We start from the raw sequence: 15,773 nt of genomic DNA on the forward strand, positions 1-15,773 counted from the left end.
AAAAGCTCATTTAAAATCTGATCCAAACTAAATCACAAAACTAGAGACTGATGAGTTTTTACCGGCCATTGTTGACGATATATAGAGAGCACAGATGTACATGTTTTTTTTGTGAAGAAATTAAAACTTTTAATCATCAAGGACGCATTAAATTGATCAAAAATGACGGTAAAACACTTATACCTAGATAGCATACATACCCGGGCCTCATCTGGGCCAACTATGGCATATATGGCTCAGTTCTGGTGGCAACAAAGGTCACATGGGCCACATCTGGCCCACACACATCAAGCTGGTTGAAGGATCATGTGACACTGAAGACTGGAGAAATGATGCTGAAAATTCAGCTTTGATCTCAGGAATAAATTACACTATACTATATATTTATATAGAAAACTAAAATAGAATATCCAGCTTCAGTAGATAAAGCAATTGGCAAGATAGAAAAAAAAAAAAAAACGATTTGCATTGCAGTTACATTAATTTACATTATATTACATATACACATAGAAATACATTCTAGAACATTTTGCTAACATTCTCATTAAAATATTAATGAATGTTCAAAACACAGAACAGTTTTGATGGTTATTCGAACGATCCAGAAATGCTAAGGGAACAACATTGTCTCATTCTTCAAACATTATGCGAACGTTACTCTTGAGTGTTCTCTGAACGTCCTGAAACCAGGAGCAACATTTAAATAACAAAAAAAAAAAAACGTTCCATGATCGATAATGTTTTTTTGTACGAACGTTTTGAGAACATTAGGCTATTAAATAACAGATAACTTTGAACGAATGTTCTATTAATGTTACTGGAAGAATTTTTGTTCATAACTTTGAGAGAACCTTGAAAGAACGTTCCCTGTTCGCTGGGATGGTATAATATGTATGTACAAATGTAGAATAATATCCCTACAAGTGATATTAACAAATCACGAAAAAAAATCATTAGACTGAGAGAGAGTCTTAAAAGTGCAATATTCTGTGATTTTGGAGAATAAATGAGAGACAATGACCAATAGGTGAGTATTAATGAAGTGTAATTCATTGATGCCGTTGCTTTGTGTTGTTTTGTGTTTCGGGCCGCAGCACGAACCACTGCGTGAAAAAGTAGTCCCATTGGAATGCGCTTCACTGCCTTTATCCGCGCGTCCACGACGCTCGCGACGCTCCACGTCCCACATTAAACAGTTTATTCTGCGTCTCCGCCGCACTATGATCCGATATAGAGAAAGAGAGTGTCTTGAATGAGATGAAACACAACAATAGCGAGTGAGTGAGTGTGACGGAGCACTGGGATCGGGAGAGCCGGCGGAAGGGTTTGGAAGCGTCCGGGCATTTTCCCTGCGAGCGGAAGGAGACGCACGGACTCACTGAAACACTGAAACAATCAAATCGATGAAAAACCGCAACGGAGAATCAACGCGAAGAATCCGAATCCCAGACACACGCAGCCGGAGCGATGCGAGCGAAGCGGCGCGGCTGAGCGTTGAAGATGTGTGCCGCACTACAGAGTCTCTTACTGTGTACTTTGTGTTTGCAGATACGGGGTGAGTTTCATTTACGGCGCTCGATTTGTTCACGAATCGCGTTGATCTAATGATTCTCTGGATCGAATCTCTGTAAATACACACTCGCGTGTGTGTGTGAATCAATCTTGTTGTTTCGTGAAGCGTGAATCAGTGCTGTTGTTTAGTGTGTCGATGCTGATCTTTATCGTTGGAGCTGTAGAATGTGTAACGTGTTTGTTTTTGTTGTTTGTGCTCGTGTTCTTGTTGTGAGAACCGCGGCCGTGTGAATCTTTCACTCGTTCAGAATCAAACTCGCTCGTTTTCAGATGCAGCAACAAAACCCTCGAATATATCAGTGATGTGTCGTCCTTTCTGTGTTCTGTGCGCGAGTTTAGTGTGAAAGCAGCTCTTCTCCTTCAGTTTGTGAAGTTACACACTCAAACTGCAGCTGAGTTCGGTTCTTTCGAGGGTTTGTGTTCGGTTCGCTCTTGTGTGTGTGTGTGTGATTCACTCTTAAAAATAAAGGTTCTTCTTTGATACTGATGGTTCCTTTAACATCTTTTCATTGCACAAAATATTTTATTGTGAGGTAAAGGGGATTTAGGTTTATTAAAACGTTCTTCACATTAAGAAAAAATTGTTATTTGTGAGAAATGGGCATTGAAAACCCAAAATGGTTCTTCTGAGGTGAAAAGAGAAACACACTTTTTTTTTTTTTTTTTTTTCATAAGTGTTGGTAAACAGTGTTGTGTCTAACAGCTGTTCAGTGGGACTAACTAAACCAGCTGTAAGAATCTCAGGAAAAGTGTGTGAAAGACTGACATGATCCAAGGCCAAATAAGTATCCAGAAATCTCCATATTCCCAGTTCTGCTCTGGCACGGGCTTCAGTCACTTATGCGAGTTTCTAAATATTTGAGAAAGGAAATTCCCCGTGTTAGGAAAACATTCTGGAGGTCGAGCCGGTGTTTCTGTGGTCGATGTGTCAAATTGAGGTTTGATTTTCTGCCAGATCCCCGTGGAGTCGCCACTCCAGCACCGGATCTGCAGGGTTATTAGTTTTACAGTAGCAGGTGATGGAGGATTATTGTGTGGAGTTACTGTACATGTACATAATATTATATATTATTATTGATCTCCTGCATTGACAGCATTATATGAGAACTGAACTGAGCTGGACGATGACATCACGGTTTCTCCAGAGCGGATATATAGCCTAGATTAATTAAATTAATAACTTTTTTACAACAGAAATGAACCATCACTGAACGTATTTAAGCTGGACTGTGACGCTATTTTCTTCTAGAAACAAACTTTGTTGCATTATTGTCCTGTTTCCTGAAAGAATGTGTTGTAAAAAGCGCTAGACTATATAAATAAAGGTGATTTGAAATCTTGCATCTTAATATCTTAAAGGCACACTATGTAAGATTTTTGGATTAAAATATCATATGTTGAACAATGTTATATATTTTGTTGAGTTGTGTACTAAAATTATTCCAAATATTTCTAAGAATGTTTAAATCCAGAGAAATAAGCAGTTTTAAGCAGGACACGGCGCCTATCAGTGACATCACACCCGCGTTACCCTCGATTTACGGGTTTATTTTGTAGAAACCATGGAAACACCAAAATGCTTTAATATATTACGTGTTTTATGAGACCGCAACTGTTTGGATGCATTCATCGACAGAAAGCTAGTCATTGTTATACAGCCGAAATCTTTTTGTTTAAATGTAATTTTCTTCAAAAACAAAAATAAAAAAATCTAATTTTCTTGATTCACGGCGAGTAAGTGCTCTCGATCTGTGTGTCGCGCTCGTCTCTCGTTAGCAGTCGCTCCAGCGGCTCATTCCGCTCCAACGGCTTTAGTAACGTTAATAAATCTTTAATACATTACCGGTCATCCATGATCATGATTTCTGGCCGAGACGAGAACCGCGAGATCAGAACAAGCGACCTCTAGTGGTGAAGTTACATAGTGTGCTTTTAATATCTTCAGTCATTTTGCTTCTCAGTTAATGCATCTTGATTTAAAGGGGACATATTATGTAAATCTGACTTCTCCGTGTGTAAGTGCTTCTACGACACAGAAAACGTGTAAAGTGAAACCCAGTAACTGTGTTCTGGTGAGTCTTTCTCTGACAGAAAATAAGCCAATCAGATTTCGTTCTCCTTCTGACGTATGAAGAGGATCTTATTATAATATTACCGGCCCTTAATCTGCACGTTTACACACACCAGCCGACATTTGGTTCCACAAGCGACAACTGAGACCAGTTCTAACGCACTGGTGAAGATCCAGCAAAGCCTGAAACTGTTCTGTGGTTGAGCACAGACGAGCACTGAACACTATTGACCAGAACATGTCACCGCTGTCTTATAAACACCTCAAGAACTGTGGACACTTGTGGAGAAGTTAAACATGATGATGAGATGATCAATGTAACTCCACAACAACTACAGAAATGTCTCCACTAACATTCAGAAACTCTTCCTGAGTCTCTCCGTAAGGCTGCACTCGCTACTGGTTATTCTGGGATTCTGGATGAGGGAGATTGGCCTGTTTTGTTATTGCCGGAGGTTGTGAAGCTCGTGTAAAGACTCCGCCCTCATCTGAACGGAGGCGGAGCTAAAGCTCATTTGCATTTAAAGCGACACACACAAAAACGGCACGTTTTTGCTCACACCCGAAAAGGGGCAAATTTGACAATCTATAATAAATGATATGGTATTTTTAGCTGAGATTTCACACACACATTCTGGAGATGCCAGAGATTTATATTACATCTGGTGAAGTGGGGCATAATGTGTCACCTTTAAGAATGTTTAGTGTTGGAAAACAAGACCGATTTGATTCTTTTCACACCTGAATATGTTTTCAGAATCGTGTTGTTTGACCTCTGACCCCTCTCTCTCTCTCTCTCTCTCTCTCTCTCTCTCTCTCAGGCCTGCCGCTGCTCCTGTACGCTAACCGGCGTGACCTGCGTTTGGTGGACGCGGCTCACGGGCGAGCGAACGCTACGGTGGTGATGGGCGGTCTCGAGGACGCGGCGGCGCTGGATTACGTGTTCGCGCAGGATCTGATCTACTGGAGCGACGTGAGCGAGGAGTCCATCAAACGCACACGCTTCAATGGCTCGACGCCTAGCGGCGCTCCCTCCACCGTCGTGTCCAACCTAGCCTCTCCCGACGGCCTGGCGTGCGACTGGATCGGGAATAAGCTCTACTGGACCGACTCCGAGACCAACCGAGTCGAGGTGTCAGAGTTGGACGGTGCGCACCGGAAGGTGTTGTTCTGGCAGGATCTGGACCAGCCGAGGGCCATCGCTCTGGACCCGGCACGCGGGTGAGTTAGGGCTAGCGGGGTGAGTTAGAGCTAGCGGGGTGAGTTAGAGCTAGCGGCCCGCGGTTGGGTTGGGGCTAGCGGCACGCGGGTGAGTTAGGGCTAGCGGGGTGAGTTAGAGCTAGCGGCCCGCGGGTGGGTTGGGGCTAGCGGCACGCGGGTGAGTTAGGGCTAGCGGGGTGAGTTAGAGCTAGCGGGGTGAGTTAGAGCTAGCGGCCCGCGGTTGGGTTGGGGCTAGCGGCACGCGGGTGAGTTAGGGCTAGCGGGGTGAGTTAGAGCTAGCGGCCCGCGGGTGGGTTGGGGCTAGCGGCACGCGGGTGAGTTGGGGCTAGCGCAGTGGATGTTGAGAGGAAGAGTTGTTGTGGTCGAGCACATTTGTGAGTTCAAGCTCAAGCTGTCGCATCCGTGTTTTCACATGCAATACAGTTCGTAACACAAATGCACTCTCTAGGCATCTTCAGTTCTCACACGAGACATTTATAGATTATGATGTATGACTAGAAGATAGTTAACTCCACATCAGCTACTAACCATTCAGAAACGTCCTGTTGCTTCTACCTGTTGTCACTGTTCCTAACTCTCTCACTCTTTGTCCGACTCCAGTTTAAACATAGAAGGCAGAACAGTTTCTGACATTTTAGTGCTTATCTGTGTTAGGTGATCGGAGCTGCAAACACACACACACACACACACACACACACACACACACACACACACACACACACACACACACACAGAAGCTCTTGAAGCGCCACCCCCTGTGCCGGGAGCAGCAGGTCATTTGCATTTAAAGGGACAGACACAAAACGACACGTTTTTGCTCACCCTCAAAAAGGGACAATTTTAACATACTGTAAAAAATATCTGTGTGGTATTTTGAGCTAAAGTTTCACACACACACTCTGGACATCAGAGACTTATTTTACATCTTGTGAAAAGGGCATTATATCACCCCTTTAATGTAATCAATCAAACCACTTAGTTCTTGTAGTAATCTTTTATTTTTATCCTGATTATTTATATAGTTAAAGTGAAAGAAATTGCATTTTTAGGAATGTTTTGCGACATTTCGACTGACAGTGTGTAAAAATATCGTATAGATGGTGAAAAAAACGTTATCTCTAATCATTTTGGATAGCTGTATGCTAGGCTACGATGTAAGCTAACTAAAAAAAAAAACACTAAGAACGAGAAATGTTTAAATGAACAATCTTAACTTCGGTTATATACTAGTATATGAAACATAAGTTAAAAGACATTAATGGTCGTTATGAACGACTTCTATAATGAAGTGGTTTTGTCTGATTTGTAAGCAGGCAGTGAAGCGATTACCCATAAGCCCTGTGTGCTCGGGTCCTCGGCTCATCTTCTCCAGTGCTTCAGGAGCGCCAGCAGAAGGAGACGCTCGTGTCGGGAACTCAGGCGTGCTGCGTCTTGTCCTCTGGATGTTTATGTTTTACAGGCCGCTAGTTACAGGCTAGGACTAGACGCGCTTCATGTTGTGAAGATGTTCAGAGTTTAGCGTCCCTGGACTCGCTCTGCTAATGTCCCACTCAGCGCAGGTCTCGCTCGGCTAGCGAGTGTCTGACGGATCACGTCAGCTGAGAGTCACTCTATTAATCTCTTCTGTACGACACTGATCATATCTCATCATAAACTCCCGTTCAAACGCTCTGGATCGGTATGTTTTTTTATGCTTTTTTTTTATAAGTCTCTTCTGCTCAACAAGCCTGCGTTTACTGGATTAAAAATACAAAAAAACACAGTAATATTGTGTAATATTATTATAATGTAAATCAGCTGTTTTCTATGTGAATATGTAGACTAGTGTAATTTATTAATCTGCAATAGAAGCTTTTGTAACATTAAACGCTACCGTTAGAAAAGTTGGGGTCAGTAAGAATTTTTTTGGGGGGAAATCAATTAAATAAATCAACTTTTTTTCATCAAGGATGAATTAAATTAAAGTAAAGACATTTATAATGTTACAAAAGCTTCTATTGCAGATAATGCTGTTCTTTTGAACTTTCTATTCATCAAAGAATCCGGAAATAAAAATGTAAATAAATGTTTTCCACACTGATAATAATCATAAATGTTTCTTGATCATCATATTAGAGTGATTTCTGAAGGATCATGTGACACTGAAGACTGGAGTAATGATGATGATAAATTCAGTTTTGATCACAAGAAATAATTACATTTTAAAATATATTAAAATAGAAAACATTTATATTAAATTGTCCTGAAATGTAATATTACTGGTTTTTTTGGTATTTTTAATCATATAAATGCAGCGTTGGTGAGCAGAAGAGACTTATATTAAAAACATAACAAATCTTACCGATCCAGAACTTTTGATCGCTGTGTATCTGCGGAGAAGCACACACACACACACACACACACACACACACACACACACACACACACACACACACACTCTGTTGTAAACCATAATTATGACAGTAAAAAGTTGACATTTAGATAAGACAAAATTATGACATATTAAGTCATATTTATGAGATGAAAGGAAAAATTATTAATGATTATTATGATTATGAAATTGTTTTAATTTCAATTTAGGAAATAATGTAAATTTAATTTCAACTTGGTGTGTCAATTTCAACTCTTTATAATCATGACCTTTTCTAGACTTTGTAATGTTGGGAATATGAACTTGGCATGTCATGTCAGTTATGATTTGCAAAAGCATGTTTTTTTTCTTATGTGGCGGAAACATTTTTCCAGAATAATGTCCTGGTGCTTCACTGTCGCTCTAGAGTAACGTGTTTAAAGGGAGAGTTCAGACGCATCATTAACTCCTGGATGTGAACGAGTGTGTGTGACCTGGTGATGTCACAGGTGTGATCGAGTCTCAGTGTGTCCTTCAGCTGAGTGTGTGTAACCCGACCAGCTGGTTTTATCAGGAGGCATGATGGGTAATCCCGAGCTTGACCAACACAGGCACTTTTGTTCTGGCCTGAAGGTCGAGGAGGTCAGAGGTCGGGGGAGTGGGTTTGTGCCGGTTTGACCTGGAAAGACTAAACACTGGCGCGCCTGAAGCGATGACATCACTGACGAGCACCTGTCAATCATCAGGTCATGTGATCCTTCAGATTTGTGTGCGTTGAAATGCCCGATCGCCCAATGGCTCGTAATACAGAGAGAGAGTGTGAGTTACCCAGCATGCAGTGCGTCCGCAGATTCAGCATGCGTGTCATTAGCGTGACGCTCCTGAAGTCGCAGATGTAGCGTGTGTGTGTGTGTGTGTGTGTGTGTGTGTGTTCACATCGAGCATCTCTCGAGTCACACACTGTAATATAACCAATAATCTAAGAGTTAAAAACATCAATGATTATAAACAGTGGTGTAACTTTGTTTTAAGTGTGTGTGTGTGTGTGTGTGTGTGTGTGTTCAGGTTCATGTACTGGACAGACTGGGGTGAGGTGCCGAAGATCGAGCGCGCTGGGATGGACGGGACTCTTCGCTCTGTGATCATCGACTCTGAGATCTACTGGCCCAACGGCCTCACGCTCGACTACACACACACACAGCAGAAGCTCTACTGGGCCGACGCCAAGTTCAACTTCATCCACCGGTGCAACCTGGACGGGTCCGGCAGGTGCGACACACTCTCTCTCACACACACTCTCTCTCACACACACTCTCTCTCACACACACTCTCTCTCACACACACTCTCTCTCACACACACTCTCTCTCACACACACTCTCTCTCACACACATACACACACACACACACACACCTCACCTCTTGATACAATTCACCAGATGTGATTCCATCCAGTTAGGTTTAACCTAACCCATCCAGTTACGATCTTGATAACGATTAATCTGGATTCATGCCTGTGTGTGTGTGTGTGTCAGGGAGGTGGTGGTGAAGGGCTCGCTGCCGCACCCGTTCGCGCTGACGCTGTACGAGGACACACTCTTCTGGACCGACTGGAACACACACTCCATCCACTCCTGCCACAAACACACGGGGCAGAACAGCCGCGAGATCCACTCCAACATCTTCTCCCCCATGGACATACACGTCTACAGCCAGAAGCGCCAGCAGATCGGTGAGTGTGTGTGCTCTCCCTTCCCATCATGCTCTGGAACAATGCAAAGAGGGGCTGCTGGGTAAGAGGAAGGAAGGACTCGGACACAATGGAGAGTCTGTTCTGTTCCAGCAGAGAATTTCTCACAGCGCTGACAGAATCCTGCGTTCATCTCTCTCTCTCTCTCTCTCTCTCTCTCTCTCTCTCTCTCTCTCTCTCGTGTGTGTGTGTCAGACGTGACGAGTCCCTGCGCGCTGAAGAACGGTGGATGTTCTCATCTCTGTCTGCTGTCTCCGGTCAAACCGTATTATCAGTGCGCCTGTCCAACAGGAGTCCGGCTACTGGACGACAACAAGAGCTGCAGAGACGGTGAGACACGCGCACACACTCGCACACACTCGCGCACACTCGCGCACACTCACGCACACTCGCACACACTCACGCACACACACGTATGTTTTAATAATAATCTGCTCCAGAATGAGTTTGATTCCCAGGGTTAGTGGATTTGGATAAATGTGTCAATGATCATTTCTCTGATCCGCGTCAGTATGTTGACTCTTGTATTGATCGGATCACACACACACACACACACACACACACACACACACACACACACACACACACACACACACACACACACACACAGATCCTGCATTAACTCTCTCCGCTCGACCGTCCGCTGGTTGCCATGGTAACGTGTGATCCCGTGCTTCTGCCCCATTTCCTCCAATCAGAGCGAGCGAGTCACGTGACCTCATGTGTTTGTCTGCTCTGAGTGAACGATCTCCACCGGTTGAGTGTGTTGGGATGAGAGAGGCTCGTTTGTTTGGCCTTTTGTTTGCACGGCATGATGGGAGATCGTTCATCTCGAGCCCTTCACTGACACTGAACATGTTTAACACCCGAGACACTACATCATAAACACGGGCTTCTCATGCAACTCCAGATTGATGGACAGAAAACACACATTTAAGAGTTTATTTTATTGCATGTGAGCGTCTGTAGCTTTCAGTCTGTAGAGGTCAGAGATCTGCTTTCACACGCTTTATTCATATCTATACATTCTGTTCATAAATCACCGGATTATACAACATTTTGTTCCTAAAAACATGTTGAAAATGTATTTTTTCTGGCTGATTTCTAAGCTTGTTTGGTCTGACCCCTTACCCCTGACCTCTGACCTCTGCCCCTCACCAGGACCCACTCAGCTGCTGCTTCTTGCCCGGCGCACTGACCTGCGGCGCATCTCTCTGGACACGCCGGACTTCACCGACATTGTTCTCCAGGCGGAGGACATCCGGCACGCCATTGCCATCGACTACGACCCGGTGGACCGGCACCTGTACTGGACCGACGACGAAGTGCGCGCCATCCGCCGGTCCGAGCTCGACGGCAGCGACCCGCGGGTCCTGGTGACCTCACAGGTCAACCACCCGGACGGCATCGCTGTGGACTGGATCGCTCGCAACCTGTACTGGACCGACACCGGCACGGACCGCATCGAGGTGACCCGGCTCAACGGCACCATGAGGAAGATCCTGATCTCAGAGGAGCTGGACGAGCCCAGAGCCATCGTGCTGGACCCCGTCGCCGGGTGAACACACTTTTACTTATTTAATGTTTTATTTGCATAGGGACAGATGTGCTGGTGCGTGTGCTGAAGCGTGTGTCCCGTGTGCTGAAGTATGCGCTGAAGTGTGTCTGTCCCGTGTGCTGAAGCTGAAGCGTGTCTGTCCCGTGTTCTGAAGCCTGTCCTGTGTTTCTGAAGCATGTGCTGAAGCGTGTTCTGAAGCTGAAGCGTGTTTGTCCCATGTGCTGAAACGTGTTTGTCCCATGTGCTGAAGCGTGTTTGTCCCATGTGCTGAAGCGTGTTTGTCCCATGTGCTGAAGCGTGTTTGTCCCATGTGCTGAAGCGTGTCTGTCCCGTGTTTCTGAAGACTGTCCCGTGTTTCTGAAGCGTGTCTGTCCCGTGTTTCTGAAGCGTGTCTGTCCCGTGTTTCTGAAGCGTGTCTGTCCCGTGTTTCTGAAGCCTGTCCCGTGTGCTGAAGCTGAAGCGTGTCTGTCCCGTGTTTCTGAAACGTGTGTCCCGTGTGCTGAAACGTGTCTGTCCCGTGTGCTGAAGCGTGTCTGTCCCGTGTGCTGAAACGTGTCTGTCCCGTGTTTCTGAAGCGTGTGCTGAAGCGTGTCTGTCCCGTGTTTCTGAAGCGTGTCTGTCCCGTGTTTCTGAAGCGTGTCTGTCCCGTGTGCTGAAGCGTGTCTGTCCCGTGAGCTGAAGCGTGTCTGTCCCGTGTGCTGAAGCGTGTCTGTCCCGTGTGCTGAAGCGTGTTCTGAAGCGTGTGTTCCGTGTGCGCAGGTACATGTACTGGACGGACTGGGGTGAGGTGCCGAAGATCGAGCGCGCGGCTCTGGACGGGTCGGAGCGGCTGGTTTTGGTCAACACGTCTCTCGGCTGGCCCAACGGACTGGCGCTCGATTACACTGAGAGGAAAATTTACTGGGGCGATGCCAAGACCGACGTCATCGAGGTGAGACCTCTCTCTCACTCACTCACTCACTCACTCACTCACTCACACACACACACACACACACACACACACACACACACACACACACACACACACACACACACACACACACACACACACACACACACACACACACACACACACACTCTCGTCCCGTCGGCTTGTGGTTTCAGCCCACATCTGGTTACGATTGCGGCTCCGGCCCGTTTAGAATAGAGTCTGAAAGCCACAGCACTGCGGTCACGATCGACCCAAGATGGAAATTTCATTTCACCCGAGAGACGTGTGTGCGTGCGTTTGTGTGTGTATATGCAGGAATCAGTGAGTGTTTGTCAGAAGCACTGCAGTATTCCTGTACACGCGTGCTCTTGTGTCTCCAGTGTTTCAGTAATGTTTATACAGTTGCAATCGAAATTACTCCACCCCCATCGCAAATCAGGTTTATTGGCAAAATTGACAGACTTTTATCTGTTTGCAATGAACAAATCAAACAAAAGTAATTGAAACAGCTCAACACAACAAATGTTTCAAGTGGTTTCCCCAAATTCAACTGAAAACGCAACTTTTAATGATTTTCAAATGAGTTTCAAAATTATTCACCCCCTTCATGGCAAGCATCTTTAGCACTTGGTACAACAACGTTTGCTGTTCTGAGCGGCTGCAGACGAGATGTATAACCAGACCAGCTTCTGTTTCTGAGGGATCTGAGCCCGTTCCTCATGAGCAATGGCCTCCAGTTCTGGAATATTCCTGGGTTTGTGTTCTGCAACCGCCTTCAAATCCCACCAGAGATGTTCTATGGGGTTCAGGTCAGGAGACTGTGATGCCACTGTATCTCCCAGGACTTCTTCTGCAACCAAGCCTTGCTGGAATCTGAGGAATGCTTGGGATCATTGTCCTGTTGAAGGTCCAAGCTCCAGCTTCCTCACTGACGGCATGATGTTTTCTCCTAGGATCTCCTGATACTTCAGTGACTCCATCTCTCCTTCCACACGCTGCAGGTTTCCAGTGCCGGAGGATATACATCAGCCGAGAGCATCACGAGCTCCTCATGCTGAACTGTAGACGTGTTCTTCACAGCATGCGCTTCATTCTTCTTCCTCCAGACACACCACTGATCCACAGGGACGAAAATATCCAGTTTTGTTTCATCGCTCCACAGAACAGAATCCCTAAAATTGTGTGGCTTATTTAATATGATTGAGCAAACGGCGTCTCTAGGAACATTTAGTGCCTTTGCTATCTTTTTGTATCCTGTTCCTTGTTTGTGAAGGGCGACGAGACCCTCTCTTAACTTACTGGACCATGCTTTTGACCTAGCCATATTTCTAACATGCAGTCAAACGTGACACTCAACAAACCTCACCAGTTTAGATATTTCATGTGTTCTAGCTCTAGCACACCTGGTGTAGCTAATGAAGCCCTTGATTAGTGAGACAACACCTGATTTGCATATTTGTGCTGTTGTGAGGGAGTCTGTTCAGGGGGTTGGGTAATTTTGAGACTGCAGAAGTTCAGTTGCATTTTCAGGTAAATTTGGGGAAACGACTTGAAACATTTGTACCGAGCTATTTCATTTACTTTTGTTTGATTTGTTCATTGCAAACAGCTGAAAGTCTGTAAATGTTGCCAATAAACCTGATTTGCGATGGGGGTTGAGTAATTTCGATTGCAACTGTGTGTGCTGTAGTTAAAGGACAGTTAGCTGGTTATAGGTCTGTTCATTCGTCTGCTGGACATTCATTTAAATTCAGAGTGACTGGTGTCATTAGTAACCACAGTCACTGTTTCCATGGATACAGTGTTGCGCACGAGCCTTACAGAATTTCCTGTTTATTCAGATGATGCTCTTGGTTGATGTCGTCTTCTGTTTGCTGTCAGCTTTACTAAACAGTAGTGAACTGTCTTTATTATTTTAATGTTTGCTTTAATCTTTTCTCTTCTTTTTAAATCTTTCTTTTTTATTTTTCTTATTTTAAAACTGCTGGTCAGTGTGTGTGTGTGTGTGTGTGTGTGTGTGTGTGTGTGTGTGTGTGTGTATCTCTGATCTCTTCCTCTGCCGCTCCGCAGGTGATGGAGATGGACAGCTTGGGAGTGTGTGTGTGTGTGTGTGTGTGTGTGTGTGTGTGTGTGTGTGTGTGTGTGTGTGTGTGTGTGTGTGTGTGTGTCTCTGATCTCTTCCACTGCCGCTCCACAGGTGATGGAGATGGACAGGTCGGGTGTGTGTGTGTCTCTGACCTCTCCTCTGCTCCGCAGGTGATGGAGATGGATGGCTCGGGCCGGCGGGTTCTGGTCGAGGAGAACCTCCCGCACATCTTCGGGTTCTCTCTGCTGGGAGACTTCATCTACTGGACGGACTGGCAGCGGCGCAGCATCGAGCGCGTGCACAAGACCAGCCTGGAGCGAGAGGTCATCATCGACCAGCTGCCCGACCTCATGGGCATCAAGGCCACCTATGTCACGCAGACTTTCGGTGAGGGGGTGGGGCTACATACCAGGGGGCGGAGCTTGCTGCTATAACACACCTACACATGCAAAATAGTTATTGATGTTGAATAATAATTCATTCTCCAAGCAAAATGTGATTAAAATGTGTGGTGAAAAACTACATTACCCATGATGCTGTGCAGAAAATTCCACCAACTAGAGTCGTGCGAGCAAGGCCCAGGCCGGATCTGTTTTATACGACTGATGTAGTTCGTTACACACATGAGTGTGTGTGTTAGTACCATAGACTGTATAAAACACTGGGCGTAGTGTGCATGACGTCACCCGTAGTGTTTCTGAAGAGCGATTTTGAAGCCTTAAGTGAGCGGAGCCGGCCGTCGCCATCTTGGCAGCTTCACTCCCGGATAAACGTAAATGCGAGGCAGATTAGCTGAGGTGACGTGACGCTAACAGACAGCAGACAAGTGGCTAGTAGTGACATCAGCGGCAATCCACCTGTCACTCAAGTGGCCACGCCCTTAATTATGCAGAAGTTTAAGGCTTAATATAATTTAAATGGATGAGTTATAAAAACATTCACCCGCCTCACAGTCGTTATGAAGAGCAAAATTATCTTTATAAACCAAAACCACTTTTTGCGTTAGACTGTAAACATGTGTCTCTAGTGGCCAGTCCATGAACTGCAGTTTAAGTCTCTTCAGTGTTGAGAGAGAGATAGAGAGCGAGAGAGACCGGAACGTTCTGCTCGGTTAGTTTATATGTGTGTGTTGCTGTTCTCAGGTGTGAACCCATGTGCGCTGGCGAACGGAGGCTGCAGTCACCTGTGCCTGTATAAGCCCCAGGGTGTGTCGTGTGCGTGTCCCATCGGGCTCGAGCTCATGTCGGACCTGAGCTCCTGCATCGTCCCTGAGGCCTTCCTCCTGTTCTCTCGGCACACCGACATCAGGCGCATCTCACTCGAGACGCACAACAACAACGTGGCCATTCCCCTCACCGGCGTCAAGGAGGCCTCAGCGCTCGACTTCGACATCACCGACAACAGGATCTACTGGACCGACATCACACTGAAGGTACTCACTCTCACTCACTCACTCAATCACGCTTGCACACACACACACACACACACACACACACACACACACACACACACACACACACACACACACACACACACACACACACACACACACACACACACACACACACACACACACACACTCATTCACACACTCCCTCATTCACTTGCTCACTCATTCATTCACTCACACACTCATTCACACACTCACTCACACACTCACTCATTCACACACACACACACTCACTCACTCACTCACACACTCTCACAATCACTCTCACACACTCTCGCAAACTCACTCACTCATGTTACACACGCTTACACGCTCACTCACTCACGCTTACACACATACACTCACTCACTCACTCACGCTTACACACATACACTCACTCACTCACTCACGCTTACACACACTCACTCACTCACTCATGTTACACACGCTCGCTCACGCACTCCCTCTCACTCACACACACACACACACACACACACACACACACACACACACACACACTCTCACTTACTCAGTCACACTCACTCACTCACACACGCTTACACATGCTCACATACACACGCTTAATGCTCTAGTGTTGTGTGTGTGTGTGTGTGTGTTTCTGACGTGTCTCTGGTGTCCTCAGACCATCAGTCGGGCCTTCATGAACGGCAGCGCTCTGGAGCACGTGGTGGAGTTCGGCCTGGACTATCCCGAGGGAATGGCTGTGGACTGGCTGGGCAAGAACCTGTACTGGGCCGACACTGGGACCAACCGCATCGAGGTGGCCAAACTGGACGGGCAGCACCG

The 15,773-nt window shown here is 45.9% G+C and overlaps 1 protein-coding gene across 1 annotated transcript in view; it reads left to right on the plus strand.

Annotated features, from left to right (window-relative positions):
• The first annotated feature begins 974 nt into the window (after window positions 1–974).
• Window positions 975–15,773, plus strand: part of lrp6 (low density lipoprotein receptor-related protein 6) — a 39,659-nt gene continuing 24,860 nt past the window's right edge. The window contains 10 exon segments of the mRNA XM_082166983.1: window positions 975–1,555; window positions 4,465–4,864; window positions 8,280–8,483; window positions 8,748–8,944; window positions 9,158–9,292; window positions 10,124–10,520; window positions 11,280–11,451; window positions 13,708–13,924; window positions 14,680–14,969; window positions 15,610–15,771. Of these exon segments, the coding sequence (XP_082023109.1) occupies window positions 1,501–1,555; window positions 4,465–4,864; window positions 8,280–8,483; window positions 8,748–8,944; window positions 9,158–9,292; window positions 10,124–10,520; window positions 11,280–11,451; window positions 13,708–13,924; window positions 14,680–14,969; window positions 15,610–15,771 (2,229 nt within the window). The 5' untranslated portion in view covers window positions 975–1,500.

This window comes from Leuciscus leuciscus (assembly GCF_965113295.1).
Source record: "Leuciscus leuciscus genome assembly, chromosome: 4".
NCBI lineage: Eukaryota > Metazoa > Chordata > Actinopteri > Cypriniformes > Leuciscidae > Leuciscus > Leuciscus leuciscus.